The sequence below is a fragment of the Eumetopias jubatus genome, unplaced genomic scaffold (genome assembly GCF_037043125.1).
Source record: "Eumetopias jubatus isolate StellerSeaLion01/CBP00866 unplaced genomic scaffold, mEumJub1_p1.0 scaffold_12, whole genome shotgun sequence".
NCBI lineage: Eukaryota > Metazoa > Chordata > Mammalia > Carnivora > Otariidae > Eumetopias > Eumetopias jubatus.
The window spans coordinates 5,192,264-5,218,793 of NW_028274818.1; the positions used below are offsets into that span (position 1 = coordinate 5,192,264).

A 26,530-nucleotide genomic window follows, 5' to 3' on the forward strand; every position below is an offset into this window, starting at 1 on the left:
TTAAGATTTTATTTATTTAGTTGACAGAGACACAGCGAGAGAGGGAACACAAGCAGGGGGAGTGGGAGAGGGAGAAGCCGGCTTCCCGCCGAGCAGGGAGCCCGATGCGGGGCTCGATTCCAGGACCCCGGGATCATGACCTGAGCCGAAGGCAGATGCTTAACGACTGAGCCACCCAGGCGCCCCCACCTCAGTGTTTCATAGCTGCAGAAGCACAAAGCTGTGGAACGTGTCTTGCCATATTGCTATGTTATGAATCTTCCAGGTAGCACAAGACAAAAGGGCAAATTCCTTGATGGACTGTCCGAATTTTATTCATTTCCAGGAGGTAGAAACAAAAACTCAGGAAGAGACGTAACTTACTGTCATCAGTGGTTCTTCAGCCCGCCTGTGCACTGTTCACCAATCGCATCGGTTTGTAGGAGCAGAGTTAAGTGTACTCAAGAGGCTTGGGACTACACCCAGTTGCATTTTGGAGCCCAGACCCTTAAAACCGAGAATGGTCTGTTCCTCTTGAGTTCTCTAGAATTCAGAATATGCTCAGTCAAAAGAAAACATCAGAAAAGAAACATGGGGAAACTGGACTCTAAAGTATCAGTTTCATTTTTTAGGCCTGAGGAAAAGGAAAGCTCCAGCCCCACCAGCAGTGCCCCCAGGGAAGGGTGTGAGCTGAGGCGTGTGCGCTTTCCGACTTGAATCTGGAGCCTGATGGTGCAGAACCTGACATCTAACCGTCATTTGAAGGACAGCCTGAAAGTCCACAAGACACAGCCATCCTCCTCAGTGAGGTCTTGAGCCTCGGTCAGGGAATCTTGAAGACAGAGCTTCTTCTTTCCCCCTTTCTTTCCTTCCTTCCATCGGGTAGAATTCGGCCACAGAAAAAAACCCAAGTGTTGAGAACTGACGTGCTAGAACACTCTGAGTTGTAGGAAGGAACTGAGTGCTCATAACCCCAAGGTTTACAAATCCTTGATAGTAGCTTCCTCAGTTTTTGAGAACAGACAGCTAATGAGCCTACATTTATACGAGGGTGGTGTAGTGGACTTTTTTGTTTTTTGTTTTTTGTTTTTTTCTTTTTTACCTACTCAGTGTTGAATCTCACTTGCTTGTGTTTGCGGAATTCCCTAACTTGTAAGAGGCAGAACTCACCAACCACTGTGAAAGTGGAACATGTCAGATATTCACTTCCCAGCCTCCCTTGGAGGCAGAACATGGTTGCATGACCTAACACTGGCCCCTCAGTCCCAGACTCTGAATTAGAACCTAGAACGGAAGAGATGAAGGGACGCTGGAGAGATCACTTCGGTGCAGACAGCACGCCAGCAACGTTGACTTTCCAAGTCCAGCGGAGGCAGGGATGGGGTGGAGGAGTCGGGGTCTAGTTCCAGGAGGACAAGAGCAGTGCAGCAGGTGCCCAGCATCCCTGCGCTGGAAAGTCGGTACCCTTGTTATACAGTCAGGAGATGGCTGGTGGTTCCTGAACCAGTGTTCACCAAGGTCTTCCAAGAACCTATTTAACCAACTGAACTAAGAGCTTAAACTGAAGCAGGCCTGCCTGAGAGCAGAGAATAGGAAGAAAATAGGACTTTGCTAGAAGAGGCTCTTTCTGTCTGCAGCCTGCAATTTAAGTTATTCAGCATGCAATTATTTGAAGCTGTTGGGTTACAATATGTTAATTTTCTACATCAGGATACATTTAGTGTGAGAAGGGGAGTGCAGGTGCCTGGTAAAGACCCAGATGTCATGAGGCCATGGATGTGAACGGGTTCAGGACACAGCGAGAGCATCTTAGCTGAGGATCCACAGGCGTTGCTCAATGGAGTAAACAGAGAAGTAGGGATTTAAAGATCTTTTTGAGAAGTGAAAGATCAGCCTGGGACAAGTTCTGATTACGCCGAGTTCCTCTGTAACGGCGCCACCAAACACCTGTCATGTTTCTTTAAACCTAATGCCATCTGCACGGAATACTTTTAAGTATTCTTATACTTAAACATTACATATGTAAGTATACATATGTTATATAATATTAAACTTAAATATTCTATAATTTTTTGAGAATCTCAGGTGATTTTCCTTCCATTATTCAAAGCTCAGAGACTTCACAGTCATGTTGTCAGTTTATTGACCCTTCAGCTTCTCGGTTTGCAAATAAAATACTATTAGCTTCTTTCAGAGAATAATCTCAGAGTGTTCTACATATAATAAGGAGTTCACCCTTCACTGCCCGTCCAGAGAGAGAAAGTGAGGCGCAGAGCCTCGATCAGGTCTGGGTGGATCGGGGTCAGCTCCCAGGACCAAGCACAGGCAGCCGAGACATAAGACATTGCAGACGTCAGCTGTCTGAGAGAGGTACTAGATGTCGCAGCTTCCTGCCTTCAGCTCTTATTGTCCGGTCCCAGCACGGAGCAAGACAACTGGAGGTCTGGGCCCCCTGGACCCACATTACTCGTTCCATCTGCTATGCCACAAAGCTGGAAAGCTGTATCTCTAGTTCTCTCTTCCAGGCCTGGGCTCTGGGGAGCAGGCTGAGTGCTCAGAAAGCCTCAGTCCCTTGTCCATCCCACAGGTGGCTGTGGAAGAAGCATCCCCGAGGAGTTGATCTGAGAAGAGTACAGATGTGCAGAGTGTCACGGGAGCTTGGGACATGGAGTCAAGTTCAGTGTTTATTCCTTCAGGAAGTCCCTTCACTGAGTCTGTGGTGTCAGCTCTCTGGAAGTGTCACACTGGCATAGACTGTGATGGAATTTGGTTCCTGGGGACAAAACAGAAGTCTGTGAGCAGAGGCACCAGCTTCACAGGCTACAAATGGAAAGCGCGCTGCTTAGTAAAAGGAAAGAGTCTCAGGTATCAGGTGGCGCAGTGACTTGCTGGGAGCGGAACCTCAGGGCTCCAGCTCCCTTCCAGGTGTGTGCACCCCATCACCACTGGGGAGACCCAGAAGATGTCTCTCTTTGCTCTCTGCCCTGACCTTGCCTTATAAGGAAAACCATTTGCTTTGCTGTTGGGCACAGGGCAGAGTTGGAGAAACCCAGAGAATTCTAACTGACGGAGCTTTAGAAAGGGATAGTGAGACCCAAAGAGAGAAGGAAAAATTGGAGCAGAGACGGGAGAGGAAAGACAGGACTGCAGGCGAAGACGTTTTCTAGGTAGAGTAGATTCAAGAGTCAGAGAAAGACAGGAATGGAGGAATTCAGGAAGTTTTGCTGTAAAATGTGAAATACAACAGACTGTTTTTGATGAAGAAAACATCACTAAAAATCTACATTATTTCTTAAAGCTTTTTAAAATCGGAGTCATGTATTTACTTCCCCCATTGAATAGGACAGTGTTCTGAGAATAGACCTCCGGATGCAGACAGGGCATCCTCCCAGGCATCTCCGGGTGTGAGTCCAGTAAGAGCTTTGAGGCAGAGGAGTCAATGTAGGCCTTTCTGTGGCCTTTTGTTCCTCAATTATCTCCTAAAATGCTTTATTTATTAGAATGCCACTGAAGCCAAGATTTCAGCCCAGAATTTATTTCTGTCCATTTAGGAAAAGAAATAATTCCTATCGAGTAAACTTGATCCATGCTGGTCTTGCAGTGGGGGTAGATAGTGAGGCTTAGTCTGGGCTGCACACCATATTCTCTTCCGGGCTCATGCCAGGGACAGCTCCAGTCCTAGACATTCTGATGAAACTGGGCTGGATGGAGCCCCCGCATGAGCCTTTTTACAAAGTTGTCCTGTGATTCTGTGATGCAGCTGGACTCAGGAGCTCTTGGACTCGAGATGCAAATCCCAAATGTAAACATGCTCTGGGGAGGCTGTTTTTTTAATGGATAAATGTCTGGTTGCTCACCATGAACTTTCTGATTGAACAGAATCCTAGGAGAAAGCTCCAGGAATCTTTATTTTTAGCAAATATGCCAGCAGATTCTGATGTGGTTTTTGGACAGCTCTCGGAGAAACACTAGTGAACAGAGAGAGAGCTGTCCCATGTGAGCAGCCAGGAGGGGTCCCCCGGAAGTCCCGCAGCCAAGACCATGGAGGATCCTTGAGACCCGCTTTCTAGGGCTTGCCTTCTCCACTTCAGGACTGTTTTATTTCGGCTCTACCCAGGTCCCACCATCCCCTCCCTGAAGAGAAGAGGCTCAGAGAGATGTCTCACCTGGACAGGCTCTGGGACAGGTTCTGTGGCAGCAACGTAAATGGTGGTGCAGGGGTCCTGAGCTGGCAGGGGATCAGGTTTCTTCTGAACAGACTACGAGAGAAGCAAAGAAAGAGGAAATCAGCTGAGCAGAGTTGTTTCCATCTGATTCTCCCCATGGAGAAGCACAAGATCCAGAAGCTTTGAGCCAGAGAGCCCCTCAGAGTCAACTGGTCCAGCCTCCTTCCCAGGTGGAAATGCTCCTGCAAATTCCCCAGAATTCGATTCTCAGGGCTTTGCCTGGACTCCCCCAGTGGCATCGTGGAGCTCACAGCCTCGAGAGGCAGCCCACTGCACCATGAGCCCTTCCCAAATGTTGTACGTCTTCCTGATGGTGAACCAGGACTGCTGGGGCTGTCCCCGGTGCAGTTGAAGGGAATGGGATCTTCATAACATTTGTCTCACTCCTGTCCCCGAGTTCATACCATCCTACCCCGCTGTTCCTGCTATTCCTGACTCTGACAGGGTTTCCTGTGACTTCTCTTTCCTGTGCAAGTACTGAACTTAATAATATAATAAGCATAATAATAAGCATACATACAATGTTTTCCACAAGTGCCCATTTGTCTCACATCAACTCTGCATGTTAAATCCCGTTGTTATATTTCACAGAAGGAGAAGCTAAGGCTCAGAGAGACTTCATACTTTCCTATGTGCATTTAATCATTGTCCACATTATTAGTCTTTATATGATATATCAAAGCTAAGCGTCCCACGAGGCCTCTCAGCTTAAAGTGGATGCTCTTCCCAGCGTGCTGCTCTTCTTTGCTTACACCAACTTATAATGACCTAAATACCCCAGATATTTAAAGTCTAATTTATACATGATGGCACTTAACTGTGCGATATTTAAAGCACTCCGATATATTTACGTGTTGTTTTTTTTCAAACAGACTAATTATTCCTATATTTCTTCACATTCCCCACAAAAATAGTACTGGGCACATTTTTTAAAAATCCATTGATGTTACTTTAAATGACTTACAATCCATAATACCAGGATGAAGTCAATGTAGGGGTAAATTGAGACCACATCCCCATTAAATGGAGGTAACAAGACTTATGCCAGGGAAGTCATCCTTTCAACACACTTCAGGGACACCAGTGTAGGATATTGCTACTCCCCACTTCTCCTGGATGTAGAGCAAGACTAGAAACTAAACATGGGTTTTAACTTGAGAAGCTCAGAATCTTGTCCTCTGATGGAAAAGGTAAGGAATTAAAAACATTTACTGGAGGAAAGAAGATTCAAGGTGGGACATGATCTTTCTCTTTATATATTTGATAGATTGTCATGTAGAAAAAGAATTAGATTTGTCCTGTAGAGTCCTTCGGGTTTAAACCAAGATTGGAATTTGGAGATTCAATATAGTGAAGATCTTTCTAATATTAAGAGATGCTCAAATGTGGAATGGATTGCCTTGGGAGGCAGGGAATTCGCCATTACTGGAAGTGCCTGGGGTAGACCAGGGCTTCTCATACTTGAATGTACATATGCATTATGTGGGTGTCTTGTTAGAAAGCTGGTTCTATTTCAGAAGACTTGGGGTGAGCCCTGAGGTTCTGCATTTCTAAAAATGTCCCAGGTGATACTGATGCTGCTTATTCACAGACTGTATTTTAGCAAAAAGGAGCTAGCCAACACTTTGGAAGTAATAATGAGAAGATAACTCAAGCAGTAATTGGGTGATTCAAATAGATGACTTTCAAGATCCCATACAACTCACAGATACTATATTTCGGAGAAAGAATGAATTTAAGAAGAATTACTTGCAATAAGGAGATAGATGAAGAGAATGTGAAACAATTTAAGAGACCTTCATCCCTGCCTGTCTTCCTGTCTGTGAAGACTTTGGTATGACCTGACTTAGAGGCACAGGGGAGAAGTTAGTAACTTAAGCTTTTCATGTTTAGTGAAGAAGTTTGGCAAAGGAGGAAAAAAGTATAAGGGAAACCACCTATACTTACTTCTTCAACACAACATGGTTAGCACATTGTTATTTTTCCCTTCAGGATTTTAACCTGGATTTAGGGAATTCTCTTAAACATAGTTGTAATAACTTAGTACATTTTTGTATCCCTGTGTCTTCAGTTAGGGCATGAGTCCAGGGAGCGTGATTTACAGAAACTCCAGGGGTGTCATTCTCACATATTTTTCATGAGCAGTGTTTCCCAGAGTTGTACAATGTAGCAGTCCTGAGAAGACCTAGGAGAGTTCCCTAGCAGACAGCAAATGTGTGTTACATAATTTTCCCTGTTACCCTAGTCTTTATAATGGTATCATATCATTGTTACAAATAAGAACAAAGAAAATATTAACATTTAATCATTGTCTACGTTATTAGTCTTTATATGATATCATATAGCATTGCAACTATGAACAAAGAAAATTGTAAAAACATAGGTAAGTGCAAATGCATATTGATGTATAAAACAATAACAATTATGTCTCCTATGTTTAAAACATACATGAAATTAAAATAATGGCCCAAAAAAGGCACATAAATCAGAAGGTGAAGTTAGAGGGAAGATGAAGTTTTGTCCAGGAAGAGAATAAACATTAGACTTTGGTGAGTCAAGGATGCATTTTATAATTTCTAGGTTATCAACTAAAAAACAGGAAAAAATTTGCTTAATTATTAAAAGGGAGGAGAATGGTGTAATAAATTATAATTTAAAACCCTCCTACACTGTTGGTGGGAATGCAAGCTGGTGCAGCCACTCTGAAAAACAGTATGGAGGTTCCTCAAAAATTTGAAAATAGAACTACCATACGATCCAGCAATTGCACTACTGGGTATTTACCACAAAGATACAAATGTAGGGATCCGAAGGGGTACGTGCACCCCAATGTTTATAGTAGCAATGTCCACAATAGCCAAACTATGGAAAGAGCCAAGATGTCCATTGACAGATGAATGGATAAAGAAGATGTGGTATATATCTACACTGGAATATTATGCAGCCATCAAAAGGAATGAGATCTTGCCATTTGCAACGACGTGGATAGAACTGGAGGGTATTATGCTGAGTGAAATAAGTCAATCAGAGAAAGACATGTATCATATGACCTCACTGATATGAGGAATTCTTAATCTCAGGAAACAAACTGAGGGTTGCTGGAGTGGTGGGGGGTGGGAGGGATGGGGTGGCTGGGTGATAGACATTGGGGAGGGTATGTGCTATGGTGAGCACTGTGAATTGTGTAAGACTATTGAATCACAGATATGTACCTCTGAAACAAATAATACATTATATTTGTATATGTTAAAAAAAAAAAAAGAAAGAAGAAGAAGATAACAGAAAGGAAAGAATGAAGAAGGGGAAACTGGAGGGGGAGACGAACCATAAGAGACTATGGACTCTGAGAAACAAACTGAGGGTTCTAGAGGGGAGGGGGTGGGGGGATGGGTTAGCCTGGTGATGGGTATTAAAGAGGGCACGTTCTGCATGGAGCACTGGCTGTTATACGCAAACAATGAATCATGGAGCACTACATCAAAAACTAACGATGTAATATATGGTGATTAACATAACATAATAAAAGTAAATAAATGAATAAAAATATAACAGCTTCAAAAAAATTATAATTTAAAAGATTCATCCCTCAGAGGAACCCCTGACTCAGATAACTTTACCCGTGAGTCCTACCAAATATTTAAGGGAAAAATAGCATCAATCCTGCCCAGAGGAAATGTACCCTGTAGTGGGTTGAACTGTGACCCCCAAAAGATGGGTCCATCCAGAATCTCTAAATGTGACCTTATTTGGAAGAGGATCTTTGCAGATGTACTTAAGGTAAGGATTTTAAACTCAGGTCAAGCTGGATTAAATCCAGTGATGAGTGTCCTTTTACTGTTAAAAGGAAAGGAGAAGACCCAGAGACAGAGAGAGAAGAAATGTATGCAGAGGTGGAGGCAGAAATTGGAGTTCTGTAGCTACAAGCCAACTAAATGTCAAAGAGTGCCCGGAGCCACCAGAAGCTGGAAGAGGTAAGGCAACATTTTCAGAAAGAGCAGGGCCTGCCCACACCTCCATCTTGAACTTCTGGCCTCCACAGCTGTTAGAGGATGACTTTGTAGCTTTAAGTCTCCATGTCTGCAAACATTTGTTACAGTAGCACTGGGAAATGAACATGCACTCTTACTCATCTTGTGAGATTAGCATAATCTTGGTATCAGAACCTCCATTACAAGAGAGGAGAAATGCAGGCCAATTCCACTCAGAAGCCTAAACAGGACAGCAACAGCATCCTCTGAACAAAATATTAATAAAATAAAACCCAGCGATATTTGAAAAGGACCAGACTACATCGCCTCTATTCCAGGAATGCAAATGCAGTGTAGTCTTTGCAGATCAGTGTGGTTCAGCAGATAAATAAAAAAGATAATATAAAAAAATCCATATCAATAGATGCAGAGAGAGTGTTGATAAAATTCAATGCCGATTCCTTAGCAAACCAGGAACAGAAGAGAATGTTCTCAATCAGATGAAAAGGCAGCTATAAAAACCTTCAGCAAAAACCATATTTAATGGCCAGATGCTGAAAGTTTCCCTTTTGAGTTTGGAACCATCCAAGGACGCCTCTTTTAACACTTCCATTCAACACTGGATAGGAAAACTCAGCCAGTAAAACAGGAAGAGAAGTTATGTGGTTTGAAAATGAAGAAATATAGTGTAATTTTTTTTACAGATGGTACAATTTTGTACAGAGAAAATCCAAGTCACCTGTAGAAAAATGACTAGAATTTATAAGTGAGTTTAGCAATGTTGCAAATATAAGTTTAAAATACAAAAATTAATTGTATTTCTAGGTATCTATAATATATAGAAACTAAAAAATTTTTAAAAGATAATGTTGATGATAGTATTCCAAAATCTCAAATGCTCAAATGCCAAGTAATAAATTATGATGGACAAGTCTCTTATGCAAAACACTATAAAACATTGTTTAGAGAAATTAAAGAAGGCCTACATGAAGGAAAGGATGTATTATTTTGTGAATGGAAAGACTCAATACTGTAAGTATGTATGGTCTCCTCAAAGTGATCAGTGCAGTTCTGATTAAAGTTCCAGCAGGATTTTTAGGTGGAACTTGACAAACTGAAGGTAAAATATATATGAAAATACAAATGACCAAAAATGGCCAAGAACTCTTGAAGAAGAACAAAAACAAATAAGAAGACATTTTACCAGATATCAGACTTGTCATGAATCTGTAATCTATAACGAATTTGTAAAGATTGTATGCTACTGGCACAAGCCTAAACAAACAGGAAAGGGAGCAGGATAGAGAACCAGAACAACGGATCCTCACATATACGGACTCTTGGTTTGTGATTAAGATGGCACTAACAGGGGCAAGGGCCATCTTTTCAATATGTGGTCGATAGGACATCCATTTGGAGAAAAATGAAACCTGACCCATCTCACACCTTACTCCAAAAGGCATTTTCAGGTACATAACAGATATAAATGTGAAAGATAAACCACACAGCTTTTAGAAAATGATAGAATATCTTCATTACCCACGAGTAGAGAAAGATTTCTGAAACAGGACACAAAAATCGTTATCTACAAAGGAAGAGATTACTGAATTGCTCTATACTGCAGTTAAGAACCTTTCTTTATCAGGTGTCACTGAGAAATTGCAAAGGCGAAACACAGAATGGGTGAAGGTATTTGCTAAAATGTAACTGCCAAAAAAATTTTTTTAATTAAAAAATAAAATAAAATGTAACTGCCAAAAAGCTAAAAACATTTAAAGAACTTATGCTAATCGTTTAAAAAAAGCCTGAAATTCTAAGGAAAATGGACAAGAGATTTAACAGGCACTTTAAAGAGAGAGGATATTAATATGACCAATAAATATAAGAAGCATTGTCCAATTTCCTTAATAATTAGGGGAATGCAAAATAAAACTATAAAAAGACACGTCCAACAGAATGACTAAAATTAAAAAGGCTGATAACACCTAGTTTTGATTAGAATGTGTAGCTGGCCTGAAAGTAAATTGATGCACTCACTTTGAAAAGCAGTTTGGCCTTATCTAGCGAATTTGAGGATATGCATACTGTATGATTCAGCAATTCTACTTCTAGGTACATACCCAACAAAAATAGGGTGCACATATCTACCAAGAGATACACATGTGGATGTTCATAGTTGGAATTTTTATAATAGTTTCAAACTGGAAATAACCCAAGTGTCCATCAATAGTCAACTAGATAAATGAACTCTTGTATATTCATGCAGTGATGTTCTATAAAGCAATGAAAATAAAATGCATTATATCCAAGCACAAAGACATATGAATCTCATGAAAGTAATACTGAGGGGAAAAAACCAGACCCAAGAGGAAAAATACTGTAGAATCCCATTTTTATAAAGTTAAAGAAAGAGAGAGAGAGAGAGAGAGCACGCTAAAATATATTTTTAGAAGTCAGGACAGTGATATCTTTGGTGAGGAGAGAGAGAATAGAGATGAAGGAGTGGGTACAGGAGGTCTTGTGGGGGTTGCTGGCAATGTTCTGTTCCTTGATCTGGCTGGTAGCTATATGGTATTAGAGGACTCAATACTGAAAGACGTAATTTCTCCTCAAATAGATCTGAAGATTCAATGCAATCCTAATAGGATTTTCTCCCCTTTTCTGATACTTGAGAAGCTGATTCTGAAATATATACAAAAGTACGAAGGGACAAGACTAGTTGAAAACTGTTGGAGAAAAACAAGGTGGGAAGATTTGCTTTACTAGATAGCACGATAGGGTAATTCATTGAGCTGACATTTATACTTTGTGCACTTCTGGTATATATGTCTTGGTTTACAGTAAAAAGAACAGCATCAGACAGAGTAGATAGGGAAGGCACCATGCTAAAGTTGAAACTGGTTACCAAATGTGTAAATGCAAGGGTGGAGTTTACTCTTGGGACTCTCCTATATTTAAACGGAGCCTGGTTCTCAGCGGTAGTGATGGCCTATGTATTAAACCCTCCAAGCCACTAGAGGGCAGCAGAAATAAGAGCTTTGTCCTAGAGTCCTCTGAATGGCCAGATTCTGGTCTGTACATCACCTGGAATTGCCTTCATGTCTGAAGAACTAGAGTATCTACCCATCTAACCATATTCCTTTAGCCTCCCTCTTACGCCTAACATACCTGCTCCTCAGCTTCACCGTGGCTCTCCCTCAGTCCAACTGCCTTCCATCAGGTCTTTCATCTCCAGCCTACATATCACCTTCCATCTACCCAGCCAAAATCCTCAAGATCCTCCTTCCCTGTCTCCATGCTGCTTTGCAAACTCCTACACTTGGATCAGACCAGCACATCATACAACAGCCTTACTGCACCTTCCTTCTGACCTCAAGCCTGCACCCTTGTCCCTAGAGAGGGGAGAGTCTGGTAACAGGGAACCACAGATACTCGGAACGCCAGGGCTGGAGGAGTCGTGTGTCATGTGTTTCTTGCTTCCTCATTTTTCCCTAAGAAGACGTGGATGACCAGAAGAGTACCCAGTGTTTTCCATTATTTCAAATAACAAATAGTCCCATCTGACACTGAAGTTTAATGCCTTTTGCAAGACGGACTGGCCAGGAATCCCACAGGGAAGCAGGCCCACCCCAGACAAAGAAAATAGAGAACTTACACCTGATTTCTGGACTTGGGCATAAATAGTAAGGCTTTTTGCTTCCATTGTTGGCTGGTAATGATTTGCTTTACCTGGGGAAAAGAAACCACAGTGGTTATCCCTGTCTGGCATGCCCACAAACTCTCCTCAGACCTGTCTGGTCTTTACCCCCCACCACCTCCCCACCTGCCCCAGGAGTCCCAAAGGCACAAACACCAAGTCCCAACACGTGTGTCACATGACCTTAGGTTAGTTACTCCATCTCTCTAATTCTATTTCTCTATCTGTGAAATGGGACTGAAGTATCTGCACCCCCAGGGTTGTTGTGATGATCACAGGAGATATTATTTGTAAAGTGTTTAGAACAGTGTCTGGCACGTAGTAAATTCCCAGTATGTGTTCCATGCAATTGGAATGCCGTTCAATTATTTTAATCTCTATTGTTTAATGTGCATATCTAGTCTCCTAATAAGATTCTAAGTTCTCCAAGGACAGGGCTCATTACTCTTTGGTACCCTCCCGCTTGTTGTACGTCGCTCCACTCAGCTTTCTCACCCCTCTGTTTCTGGGGCACTTGAAGGCCTCTTACCATAACTGTAAAATGAAGTTGTAGACTGTGTAATGTCCTATGTGTATTTAGTGTTATTACTGTGTCCTGAAGCACGAAATTGTCCTTTGTTAGCAGGACTTCATGTACTTAAATTGGCTCTAAGGACTATTCCCAGATGCTCCTTGTGCCACCCGCTGCTGGCCATAGGACTTAAACATTGATGTGTTAATTCAACTCCATTAAAAGATTTGTCTACGTGTGTAAGTACCCATCCATCCATCATGCACCTGTCCATGATCCATCGTCTAAGCATGGACGCCACTGTATTTGGTACTTTCTGTGTATGGACTCATGGATCCCCACAACAATACCATGCGGTACATAATATCATCCCCATTTTGCAGAAGAGATTTCATTTATTTAGTCACATAGCTCGTCAGTGGCAAAGTCTTCATTTGAATGTAAGTTCGTCTGATGCCAAACCCTATGTTTTTAACCACTGTATTCTGGATATGAAATTGCCAGAGAAACCATTTGAACACCTTCAGAGCCAGGCAGCATTTTGGAGGTGACAGCATTAGAAAGTGCTAACAGAATCAAAACAAAGTCTTGCAAAGGGTACAGGAATTAATGTAGGTTTTCCCGTAGGTTTGAGGCCAGGATTTCATGTTCCTGGCTTACAAGGAGTACAGGGTGGCTGGAAACAAGGATGGATATGTGTGCTGAGGAGGGTGACAGGGACTTGTGGGGAGATGGGGGGCATTACTCCCTTCAGAGCGCAAACATGCGGTGAGCAGAATGTGGTTGAGGAAAGAATGTGAGTTAGGACCCTGGCACCCACTCCGGCTAGGTTAGCATGGCTGCGTTAATCTCCGTTTTCTCCATCCTGCTATCTCAATGCTTCCTTCTTATCCAGCCAATTGTGGGTGCCCTGCCCCATCGCCTTAGGCTCTCATCACAGTTTCTGTCTGAATCACCCTACCCTCACCACTCCCCATCTAACTCTTAGTTGGAGGAAATGAGATAAAAGTAGGTGGATGTGCTGTGATCTAGACTTTCTTATACAAGCAAACCCAGCAAGAGTGCTGTGGTAAGAGCTTTTTTGAGAAGGTTACACGTGAGAACGCTGATCTACTTGAGAATAAGATCAGCCATCGACTCGGTGGTGTGAGGATCAAGTCCTGTCCTCACCGTGGGAAGGCCAGCCCAGGGGCCTATCCTGGTCTGGGGGCAGGACCTCTGACTTTGGTGGGGGTGGGTGATGAAAGTGTGGCCGAGCACATGTCCCTGTGACGTGGAACCAGGGGACCCTTTGGAGGGGAGGCCAGGAGACACATCCCCCAGGCGTTTAAACTGCCAGGGAATACTGGGCCTTAATAACTACCCTGGGTGATCTTCTATACTGTTTAGTTAGGCCTTAAGCAACCTCACAAATTGTACAGTTTCCCAAGATGAGTCAGAATTTGTGTAAAAATCTTAGTAAAAAGCGTTCCCTCTGCTGTGGGTCTTCCCAGTGGCACGTGGCCTGGTTGTTGGGAGACATACAGTTCTGGTTCTCTCACTAGCTGGGTGGGTGAACTTGCACAAGTCACACGGCTTCTCTGTGCCTCTGTTACCCCACTGCTAAGTCACGTAGAGACAACTAACTTACTATTCTCGGAGGGAAATTGCAAGAATAAAAAGAGGTTTTAGAAAAGTTTCAACCCTTGGATGAAAACATCTTATTATAATGCCCCTTTTTTTTGGTCCGTAATTATAACTTTTCTTGAACAAGATCCAAGAGTCCCCTGGATTCTGTGTCTAGTGAACGTTGTCAAGTCTCTTGTCTGGACGCCTTCAGCATCCTGTACCTCCCTCCCCAGCAGTGCTAGTCATATTGAACATGAACGATCTCTGTCGTGTCTCCCACATTCAACCTCTGTGGCTCATCCCTCTTTCCATCTCCATGGCCTAATTAGGGATCAAGACATACTGAATTAGACTGAATTGAGCAAGGTCCCAGGATATGTGTATTTAGTGTTATTGCAAAGGTGCTTCAGGCAGAAAGCCAGAGTGGTGCAAGCAGATCTGCCTGTGCAGAGAGGTTCCCTGCTTACCACAGAGTCTGATATGAATCTCTTTATTGGCAGACACCTACCTCTTCTTCTCAACAGCAGTATTACCACTTCGAGAATCAAGATGACACCAACGATGCCCCCTAAGAACAGCCCAGCATACAGTCCCCATTGTGTTGATTCTGAAAAAAAAAAAAAAAAAAAAAAGTCAAAGGGCAATCTCAACAGTACTGTAAGTTTAAAAACATCCTTCACGGAAGTGGGGAGCCCAAGCCCCGTGCTCTCTGTCTATATTCTCTCTCAGGGGACACATCCATTCTAATGGTTTCAGACAGCAGTTGCAGACCACTAACGATTTCCTACCTCTTCTCTTATCCTAATTCCTCTCACCATATTTGACTTTCTTAATTTCCTATGGAAATGTCCTCACTCCTGTAGCGGTTTTTCTATTCAAATGCTTGATTTGCACCTGCATGACCACGTATCCAAAATCAGACTCATCCTTGTCTGTCCCAAGTCCACATCGCTTGCCCATTTCCCTGGTTTTAAGTCTCTGAGGAGTCCTGCAACCACTTTGGTAAAGAGAACATGCCGGTTCCACCTGCTGTGCCCACACTCTCACACCACGCTCATGTGACACTGGGAGGAAGAACGACCGACTTTTGTTCTTTAAAAATAAACATAAGAGTGCTATTATTGTCCTCCATGCAAATAACTCTATTGAACCCACTGAACCTGAACTGAAAGAAAAGCACGTGTGTTTTCCTCTCAGGGATTCCAGTGCTTAATACAAGTCCTAGAGTAGCAGTCAGCCAGGCTCAAGGTCATAGAGCTACTTTTTTTCTTCTTCTTTTTTTTTTTTTTTGCTTTCTCTCCTGTACGCACTTCGCCAAATCCTTCCAAGCCAGGAGCAGTACCTTGAAAAACAGTGAATGAGACCTAATGCCCCAGCAAACAAGACATCCAGCTTACTCAGATAATAACAGACAACTATGGAGCATTGTCAATGGGCCAGGCTTTATTTTTAGTGCATTGTGTGTACTAATGGATTTAATCCTCACAACAATCCTACAAGGTAGTGACTCTCATTACTCCCATTTTGTGCATAAGGAAGCAGGCACGGAGACCTTCATATACTAGAGCTTGGTCTAGGGGTGGAAACGTGGCTGAATGCTGAAGACAGACTTCTTGGAGAGTCAGAGAGACCCATGGTAATAGCATTAAGGCTCTAAACACAGTTGACACTTGCACGGCAGCAGCCAAGCCCCATCGTGTTCCATCAGCCCATGGAACTGACCCAGCAGATTGTTACAGTTGTTCTGACTGTTTTGAGACTCTTTCCTCTTCCTTCGTCCCTCACCTAGGTTGGGACCTTCTAAAACAGCAGTTCATTTAAGAACAAAGACTCCAACCATTTCAATCCTTTTAAAAGGTACTATTTCTCTCAAATTTCCTTTGAGATACAAATAAAGTAAAACCAACCAACAAGGGGTTGCCTCCGAACCACAACGTAGCAGATAACAAAATTGCACTGGGAACACCTGCCAAGCAAGCCTTTCCCCTGTCGCCTGGTACATGCTGCTGACGCTCTGTGGCTCACCTTCTCACATGAACTAAAAAGGACTGCGCCCCAGCCTTCTCTGGCTTTTCCAGGGAGTCAGGAGGATGAAAGCCATCTGCTATCCTTGTCCTATAACATAAATGTTCAGCATCTGCTTGTCTCCCGCCAGATCTGAGAGGCCTTTGTCCTGAGAGATCTTTCATAAGCCCTAATTTTTCTCTTAGTCTTTGGATACAAAGTAATTTGAATCTGTTCAAGGACTTAAGTGATAGGTCCACAGAGGCTTTTAATTGTTAAAGGAGCTATTGCACTATCTTACCCAACTCACTAATTTTATGTTGAGGACCCTGAGATTCAGAGGTGTCCCCAGAGTCACAGAGAAGCCGATGGCAGAGCTGGGCAGGATGAAGACTTGACATTTTGTGTTTTCCCCTACGGCGATGGGCCCCCCACAAGGAAAGCTCTGGGAGGTGCCCATACCGTCAACATCCTCCCTCCAACACCCGCCCATTCTTGTCCCCTGTGCTGTGCACCCCCCCAAACTTCAGCTGCCCACCAGGCCTGCCCAATGCTGGCCCCCAGGCCAATTCTACCCTCTCTGTGTCAGCTTCCCTGACCATTCCAGCTCCCATTCTTCCTTCTCCCTGGGACTGTGCAGCACCTTGGTTTTCGTCATGTGTCTTAGAAGCTGAGTTGTGACACTACCGTTGCGGTGCAGACCATTTTCAGCGAGGTCATTTGGAACCAGATAGGTGGATTCAGATTCTGGACCTACCACTTGATAGCTCTGCGACCTCAGATAGATTGCTCATAACCTCTGGGGCCTCAGTCCCCTTGATTGCAAAATGAGTACAACAATATTTAGTTCACAGAGTCTTTCTAACAAGCCAAGGAAATAATTATGGGAAGTGCCCAGAGCAATGCCTGGAGCATAAATGTGGTGCAGAAATGTCAACTCCTTCCACTAGCCTCAAATCCCCGACCTAGCTGCTAGCCTCTCAGAGGCCAGAGGCCACCTCTTTACCTCTTTTGTGGCTGTCTTAGGACTTGACACACAGTAGGTCCTATTGATTGATTGGAAAGACAGAAGATAGGTTTGATCTCACATCCAGAGAAGTCCCTTCACTGGTGTTCAGAGACACTCCAGCCCCATCCTATTGTTTGCCTATGACTTGGTTTCCCTATCCAGCAGGTCCAAGTGGTCTTGCACTTGGTGCTCATCTATTTGGCACTATTACCTAGTGATTTGAATGTTTATATGGAAACTGAATGTCAGAAACTCTATGCCCTTAGCAATTTGGATAAACATGGACAAAATGCTACTTTTATGGCTTGTTGGGGTCAGGCTGCAGGGGATTCCTGCAATTTCTGGTAATTACTTCCTGGTGGTCCTCCAAGTCTTTGCTCTTGTGGCTCTGCTTGCTGCAGTCGGGGCTATCCTGCATGCAAGGCTCTGTGCTTTCATCAGTTTTCACACAAAAAATGCCCAAAACCTACACCAAGAATTTTGTGGATATGAATCCTCTACTGAAGAGCTGAAAGGTCACAGGGAGCAGAGTCCATTGTAAACCGGGCAGCTTTCCACCATCTGACAGGCTCAGACCCTCTTCTTCTCTTCCTATATCTGCACAAACCATATCTGTCCCCTTTCTCATACAGAATCATATAACCCACAGCTGGATTCCTTGGGGTGGGTCTTACCTTCTGCCCTCTAACATTTACATGAAGGTACCCTGTTCCTTATGAGAAGAATTCTAGTAAAGGTTTCTTAAGATGATAATATTTTCCTACCTAGTAAGGTCCCACCTAGATTGTAAATTCCAGAAGGTAGACCCTGTTCCTTGTGCTTTATTTGCACTGCCTCCCACCTGATACAACGTAGGGTTAGGGGGGCACTTAATAAGCGCATGATGAAGGAAGGTAGATTAAATTAGAAGCCATAAAACAAAGCTGGGGGGAGGACTGTCCTGTATCCTTTGGTTAAGAATGATCACAGCGCTGAATATCAGAAGGTCTCAGAAGGAATGCAGGGTTACTTACTTTTGAATGGCTCAAAGCAGGAATCGATGGGAATGAGTGATGACCTACTTAGCATATGCTTCACAATAATGAGATGGAACCAGAAAAAGAGGGAGTGCCTGTGCCCTCAGCACCACCTGTGTTCCCATTTTCAAACCACCGTTTCCTGTGACAGAAGACTCCAGTTCTCCATCTTCTTCCTCAGTGAGGACTCTCAGATCGGTGCTTCTCAGCAATCAGAGCAATGTTGTTCGTTCATTCGCAAAGAAACCGAATCTGAATATTCCCGTACAGGAAAGTTGGGGCCTTTCCCTTCTGGAGCCTCTTAGAAGCAGCCAAGGAGGCCGGTTGAGAACTCCAGCACCATTCCTCTACCCTACTGGCTGTGATTTAAACCGTGACAACTTGGCAAGTAGGCATGCCTCCAAGGAGAATGCTGGAGGACCTTTTTTATCTTTAAAAGTCGGCTGCCACAGAAACACAAAAGCTTCTCACCTCCTTCAAGTCCCCAAAACTTATTCTTTAAGGAGATAAAGAAGTAAACAAAAGACACTCTGAGAAACAAATATAGTTTGCCCCCAGGAGATCCAAGACGCTACCATAACGGTCTGAGAATGCTAGATCTCTTTCCTGCCTTTCATGTGGTTCTGTCAGCAAGCAGTCTGCAAGGCACACAACTACTTGAAGAAGCCAGCCATCTTAAAAAAAAAAAAACAAAAAAAACCACCTTCTTGCTGATGGTGGCTTCCACTCAGAATTGAGGGTTGGGGAAGGATGCTCACACAAACCATGCACTAATTTGAGATCTGGGACCATCCAAGTACACATTTTTACAGAGTTCACAGTTTCCAGAAAAACCCCTTACATTGCCTGTCCCAACCAGCATTGTGGGTCAGAGGCTGGCAGCTGGGCCCACAGTTTGCCCCCACGCTTCCATGGCAGCACAAACCTTGTCCAGTCACATGGCTGTCCAGCTTGGGCTTACCCATCTCAGCTTCCCTTGCAGCAGCTGTGGCCATGAAACAAGGCCCATGAGAGGTACCAGGTTCCATCCTTCTACCACTATTGTCATACTTACTTGACTGGGAGTACCATGAAGAGGGACTTGCCTCTGTGCATGGAACGTCTAGATGACTCTGTAGCAGTGGGTGCTCCCATTATTAGAAAGTCCTTGTCAGAGAGGGGGAGCCCCTGGGGCTCACTGGTAGGTGTCATTTGTTTCTTCCTCTGAGCTAACCCAGACTTGCTGAGCCAACTTTCTGCTAATCTACTGAAAAGGGTCCTCTTTTCAAGATGAGCTTCCAGGGGCATTCCCTTTTAGCCGAATTACTTAAGGTTTTGTATTATTCATTCTAGCATAGATACAACTATTTCAGAAGATGGTCATGAAGAACTACAGCAGGTCATACACGATTGACCCACATGAACATGCTTTGCATGACTCCCCAAGAGTGCTCTGTAAGCAAACTAAGACTTGGACTTTGCAATAAAGATGCTTCATAGCAAGAGACATTAAAATGTCTCTTACTGTAAAGTAATGATGTGGCAATTGGGAAAAGGATGAATATATATGACTGAGAGCCTGGACAAATGTCATTAGAAAACTGGCATGGTGAAGAGACCTTTAATAAACTCTCAGACCCCACCACTTCATCCCAAGACTGGAAAGTCCCTTGTATGAAGTCTTCATTAAACTAATGGTCGCTGCTTTGGTCCAGGCCTTGTCATCTCTTGATGGATCACTGCAATGGTAGCTCTTCCCCACAACTAGTTTCTCTTTCTGCTGCCTCTGCCCTGCCCCCACCTCTTCTCCACACCACTGAATTTTCTCTCTGCAACGCAAAGGTGATCATGTTACTCCTCTACCTAAAAGCTTTATTACTTCCCATTGCCTACAGGATAATACCAGACAAGACCCAGGTGCCTCTGCTTTTCCTTCTGCCTGGAATGTCTTTCTTTTATCTGCCTGGATAATTTCTGTTTATTCTTCAAAATCCAGTTTATGTCACATCCTCTATGATGCTCTCTCTGATTCCTCCAGATGGTGTCCATCATCACTTCCTCTTTTTACCTCCATTCTGCCCATCACACCACACAATCTAGGATAAGTTATTTACAGAAACTATCTTCTTCCTTAAGGGCAAAAATCATGGCTTTTTTCGTCTTTGTGTACTCAGCACCGAGCACAGTGTTAGAACATAGTAGAAGCTCAATAAAAGTTTTGTCAAACTAAGCACAGTATTTTAAAGAATTAATAATATTCATTTGCAAACACAAATCAATAAACTAATAAAACTCTGCTTTCTGTCTTTAGGCAACCTGGTGGACTAGGAATGGCACGCCACAGACCAGCTATGTAATCTTTGATGTGCTGTTGTCCCTCATCCTTAGAGGAAGGGAGGAGGGATCTCTATTTGTTTTTTGTTGTTGTTGTTGTTTTTAAAGATTTTATTTATTTATTTGAGGGAGAGAGAGAGAGAGTGAGAGAGCACGAGAGGGAGAAGCAGACTCCCTGCTGAGCAGGGAGCCCGACGCGGGACCCGAACCCCGGGACTCCGGGATCATGACCTGAGCTGAAGGCAGTCACTTAACCAACTGAGCCACCCAGGCACCAGAGGGATCTCTATTTGTGTTATGATTGAATTGTTTTTCCCCCCCAAAATTCATATGTTGAAGTCCTTAGAACATGGCCTTATTTGGAAACAGGGTCTTTATAGAGGTAATCAAGTTAAATTGAGGTCATCAGGGTGGCACTATGAGCTGCATTGTATCCCTCCCAAATTCTTAAGTTGAAGCCCTAACGCTTAGTACCTCAGAATGTGAATGTATTTGAAGATAGGATCTTAAAATACGTGATTAAGTTAAAATTAAGCCATTAGAGGAAGCCCTAATCAATCTTACTAGTGTCCCTATAAGAAGAGGAAATCTGGACACAAAAAGAGGCACCAGGATGTGCATTCACAGAGGAAAGACCCTATAGAGACACAGCAAGAAGGTAGCCTTCTGCAAGCCAAGGAGAAAGGCCTCAGAAAGAAAAACCAGCCCTGCCAACACTTGATCTTGGCCTTCTAACCTCCAGAATTGTGAGAAAATAAATTTCTGTTATTCAAGCACCCAGTGTATGGTATTCTGTTATGGCAGCCCTAGTTACAGGGGGGGCCTTAATCCAATATGATCAGTGTCCTTATAAGAAGGGGGAATTTGAGCAGAGATATGCTTCAAGGGGAGACAGTGTGAACAGACAGAAGAAGACAGCCACCTGCCAGCCACAGAGAGGGACCTCCACAGACCCCTCTGTCACAGCCTCAGAAGGAACCAGCCCTGCCAACACCTTGATTTTGGACTTCTAACCTCCAGAACTGTGAGACAATAAGTTTGGGTTGTTTCAGCCACCCCATCTATGGTACTTTGTTACAGCAGCCTCAGCAGACTAATACTTGTTGTAACCTTTTGTTAGCACTTCTTATGAATGTACATGCAAACTGAATCATAGAATATGGACTCTGGACAGAACTTCACTAGGTCACCCTTTTCATTTTACAGATGATGGAACAGGGGCCCAAGACAGTGAAAAGACTGCCTCATGTCAGGTGGTTCTCCTAACGGCTGAGTCGAGATCCTCACAGGGCTTTCTCACGATGCCATGTTTCTGTTGTTCATGTTCCTTCACCCCTCAATAGAGCCTGTTCCATACTCAGTAAAGCTGGTCATATTGTGCATACTTGGTCCTTAATGTAGCCTAGGTAAGTAGGAGCATCTTCACCTGTTTCTTTAGAATGTCCTGAGCCAAGTGCCCCTACCTAAGCTTCATGAACTATCAAGACTTTGGGATGCACTAATTCAATTCTTCTTAAGTCACACTGAGAAGCATGAAGAGAGTTCTTCCTTTTTTGAGATGGGCCAGGGTAAAACACTTGGTGTCCTGTCTTTGCTCTAAGAGGGTTGCTATAACCACAGAAGCTTGTGCCCCCAAGAAAAAACCCCGCGATTTTTGTGCATTATCTCTTCCACTAATTCCTGTGAGGATTCCAGGATCAGACAGCTCAGCTGTTACTTGCTCTGTGTGTGAGCTTTTGATATCTTTCTTTCCTCATCTATAAAGTGGGAATACTAATATTGTTTGGTGGCTGTGAAGATTAAATGAGATTCCACCTAAGTGGCACACAATAAACAATTAAGGTCTGTCAGTTGTTATTATTTTAGATAAAGCATCTAAGTCTTAGGTGAAGTGACCTTATCCTTGTAAGTAAACAGAACAGCATTGGGTCGAGGGTCCCTGGGGCCACCTTCTGTAAACTCTATAAAGCCTCCTGCACAGACACCAAGTCTACTGTGGGCTGAAGTCTCCTTGGAATGACTCCTGTTCCCTGTGGTGGATGCAGGAAGGAGAATGTCATGACATAGGTAATTCTCTGAAGGCAAAACCCAGGTCCTTCTGTCCCCATGCACCCCTGAGGCATGGACACACGATCTGTTATTGAAAAGGCTCAGTGGTCTGTCTTTCCTGCTTCCGACCTCAAACAACTACTTAATCAGCCAGCCCTCCCTTCCTCCGACAGCAGAATAATGAGGTTCTTCTTCCTGGAGACTGAGCAGTCGAAAGGTATGAGTGCAGGTGCTGATTCTACTGTTTATAATTTGAAGAAACTCGAGCAGGGTACTTAAATGCTACGACCTTCAAGTTCCTCATCTGTACAATGAAGACGATGATACCACGTATCTGGTAAGGTTATTGTGAGGATCAGAAGAGATCATACCACTGAAAGTGCTCTGCCAGTAACAAAGTACTACATGATTTATTATTATTCCCAAACAGTCCAGGTCTCAGTCTGAGAGCTGACTCCCCTGGCCTTTGACTTGCTATGAGATTCACAGTCCATTCGATAAAATGTGGCCCTTCATTATATCCTGCTGTTCATTATTGAGCAAATATTTCATGTCTTATCTTTACAGCATGTTGCTGGAGTGCAGAGATCATGTATCATATCCATGCCCAATTTTCTGTGCATAGGTGGTCAACAGTACTTATTGATGGTACAGACCTGACCCACCATTAGTGGAGTATGGACTGGGGAGTCGGGACCTGCCCCCTTCATTCTCTCACCCAGCTGCCCTTGCAGCTTGGAGCCAAGACAGGAGGGGAGAGGAAGAATCGCAACTGGGAGGCCTGCACTCTGGGTCTGGCCCCATCATTTCTTATTGTTGTCCTCAAGTATGAACCGAGCATAATGTCAACCTGGTGGTGATGAGCTGAGGCAATTCACTGAATGCACATGAGGAGGCTTTTCTCAACTATAGAGAAAATGGAAAGTGTTATTACCAAGGTGGAGGCCACGGCTATGGGAGCAGAGCATTTACTCCAGGTGAGGACTGAGCCCATATCATCAATGTGCCACGCCCGCCCCCACCAGGGCACTCACCTAAAGATTCTGGCCTGCACTTGGACTGCGGGGTGAAGGTCTGTGAGCGGCTGCTGATGGGGTTGCTCGCGGTGCAGAAGTAGACATTGTTGACATTCTGAGGGCCAAGGCTAAGGTGCAGGAGGTGAGAACCGTTGGCTGGGATCGGTGGATCGGTAGCCATTTCCTCACTCCAGCTGTAAACCACATAGTCCCCCTTCTCCACTTCGCAGGCCAGGGTCAAGCTGCAGTTCCCATTCTCCTGGGTCCAGTTCAACACCTTAATTTCCGGAGTGGAGACCTGCTCTGTCAGGAGGGGGAGGAAGGAAGCCATCACTGAACCCCCTGAGATTCTAACGTGACCTTCTTGTTAGAAGAAAATGCAGCCTAATGGTAGTTTTCCCTCCCTGTGGGTCTGCAGTGTGATTTATTTCTAGTGGGGATCTGCTGGTTCCCTCTCTCTCCACTATACTCCTTTCCAGTACGACCTCAGCGCAAAATAGGGAAAAATCATTTGTCTTTTAGTTCCCTCCTACCACTACTGTTAGGAATCTGCTTGCTCTTGCTGATGCTCCCAATCTGAGTTGCTCTTCTGTTTTCTACCTGTGGTGTTTTCTGCCAACTAATCCTGCATGGTTTAATTGTCACTGGCTAAAGTATTACCTCTAGACATGAAAGAATGACATAGTGGTGGGGTGTTACCTGGAGTGTGTGCGTGGGTGGAAGGGTGGGCGTCTGTCTGTGTGTCTATGTGTCCGTGTGTGTATGTGTCCGTGTCTGTGTCTGTGTGTGTCTGTGTCGGGCAGTGGGGCAGGGGTGGGGATCTCACTCTAATGCTGTGAAATGGCCAAGGCAAGGGGGCAGGTTGTATTTATTGAGCAACTACTGTAGGATGGGCATGATTCTGGAATTTTACATCTATCATAGTCTTTAATCTTCTCGACAACTTTCTCAACAATTATAACCTTAGTTATAAGTATTCCCATTTTACAGATGAGGAAACTGAGTCCCAGAGAGGTGGAGTGTCTCACATAATATCACTCAAGCTGAGATCAGAACCTAAGGCTGTCTGACTCTGAAACCCAGCCTCTTTCTTTCATGGTTGCAGAAACTGTTATCTTCCAAGGTAAGAATTTATGTGACAAGATGTGACAAAAGCAGTGAACTATTCTAGGAAATGCATGATGTGTCATCCCTAGGCCACTATTGGAGTAGTCAGAGCTCTCCCGTACCTGGCAGAGGGCTGAGGGGAGCCTGCATACACTATGTGGAGGAAGGGGAATGCTGGGTAGGTGGGGCTCTCTGTCCCATCTCAAAGACAAGAAAGTCTCTCTATGAGAAAGCAGGACAACCTGCATGGCTGTTGTCAGGATTCCTGGAAATTCAAAGAGCCTCCGGGCCAAAGAGACACAAACTCTGCGTGCATTCAAGAGGGGCTGGCAGTTAAAGAGGCTCAAAAAAGCACTGGCCTTGGTTTCAGATGGACCTATGTTCTAGTTCAAGTTCTGCAGCTGAGCGGCTTTATAACCAGAGCCTCTGTTTCAATGAGAAAAAGTGCTTTTCCCCCAGGTAGATGCGGTCCTGTGCCAGAGCACAGGGCATGTGAGTGGTGCATGGGCTGATTCAGGGAACCACCCACGAGGACTTGTATAAGCACAAGCCAACCACTTCTCCCTGGATTTCAATGTCCTCATCGATGGAAAAGAGGTTGGGCTTGATCTATGGTATTCAAACATTTTAAAAATTGAGGGAAAAAACCTTTTTTTCAAACCAAGTCTTATTTGCTAATTGAGACTCTTGGGACCACAGGCCCTGTAGTCCATAGGCAACTGGGTTCCTTTTCTTTGGGAAATGGGGGTAGGGCTAACTAGTGCTAATCAACTACCATCAGTGAGCAATTTGGACAAAAAGAGTTTTGTGAATCTCTAAAACCTCTTCCTAGAGCACAGTTTAAACACCCTAGACTAGGTGACCTTTCAAGTTGCTCCCAATCCTGGATACTCTTGCTTCTGAGAGATGCCTAAATCCTTAGGTAAAGGATGATCTCGGGTGCCCCCCACCCTGGCCCGTGCAGACTGGGGAAGCCCCATTATTACCATAGAGCTTCAGCTGCAGACAGAAGTGTCGAACTGAAAAGTTCTCCTCCAGGGTCATGAAGTACCAGCCCTCATTTTCCTTTCTGCTTTCCAGGATCCCCAGGCTCAGGTTTTCCGGATGAAATGTATAGCCATTTTCCAGATAGCGTGGAGAACCCCCTTCTGGAAGATCCAGAGACGCTATTTTCTTCTTGACACTGTTTCCCGGTGACTCTGCTCTGGTGACGAGGATGTGGATGCTCTTGTTCATGCTCTTACTTACCCCTTCAGATGCCAGGGACAGCAGTAAACTGCTTCCCAACCGCCCAGGGATCTCTGGGCAATTCATCAAGCTCTCACCTGTGTGAGGAAGAATAAGAAAGTCCCTTTTTGTAGGGGCCTTTGAGAATCACATCCTGTCTGTGGATCAGGAATGACAGATGGAAGGTGCTCCCTCTTCCTCTTGCACTATCCCTGGGGTTGCCAGGTCCTTAGTATCCTATAAGAATGGTCATGACAGTCCCACTATATTCTCAATGTTTCAAAAATCCCAATGTAAATCTTAAAATTACTTACAAAGGAGATGTACAGACTAACTAGGACACTGGGTTTCTTTGATCTGGGAGATAATCCTGTCAACTCAGATTTATAGTTAAGGCACAGAGAAGTTAAATGACATCCTTAAAGTCACACAACCAACAACGGGTCTAGAAGCCAGGTCTGCTAATTCCTTGACCAGACTTCTCACCACCCCTGGGTACATAGTATGAAGGGCAGAGAGCAACTGAAGCTGATTCTGATCTCGTGAGCCCAGGAGACCAAGGCTACAGAGCATCATTTCAGATAATGAAGAAAGAGAAAAGTCTGAGGGATGTAGAGCTAGGAGAGTGGTGAGCCCAGTGTTCAAACTGTGGAATTCTTGCTCTCGAAAAGACCATAAGATAGTTTCTAATATCAAGGGTAAGAAATTACTTTATTTCTCTTTTTCAAAAGAGCTGAGCCAAAAAAAAAAAAAAAAAAAAAAAACCAAAACAACAACAACAAAAAAAACCACACCCTTAA

At 44.0% G+C, this 26,530-nt stretch overlaps 1 protein-coding gene across 2 annotated transcripts in view; it reads right to left on the reverse strand.

Moving 5' to 3' along the window:
• Positions 1-288: 288 nt before the first annotated feature.
• The window catches only part of SLAMF1 (signaling lymphocytic activation molecule family member 1), a 33,449-nt gene continuing 7,207 nt past the window's right edge, over positions 289-26,530 (reverse strand). Inside the window, exons 2-8 of one of the 2 annotated variants that reach the window (XM_028090920.2) lie at positions 25,490-25,828; positions 23,415-23,699; positions 14,460-14,596; positions 13,563-13,597; positions 11,829-11,912; positions 4,146-4,238; positions 289-2,752 (exon numbers count right to left, since the gene is read on the reverse strand). In XM_028090920.2, the coding sequence (XP_027946721.1) occupies positions 2,719-2,752; positions 4,146-4,238; positions 11,829-11,912; positions 13,563-13,597; positions 14,460-14,596; positions 23,415-23,699; positions 25,490-25,828 (1,007 nt within the window). In that variant the 3' untranslated portion in view covers positions 289-2,718. The remainder of the gene's footprint in view (positions 2,753-4,145; positions 4,239-11,828; positions 11,913-13,562; positions 13,598-14,459; positions 14,597-23,414; positions 23,700-25,489; positions 25,829-26,530) is intronic. The other variant, XM_028090919.2, reaches the window with a different exon arrangement.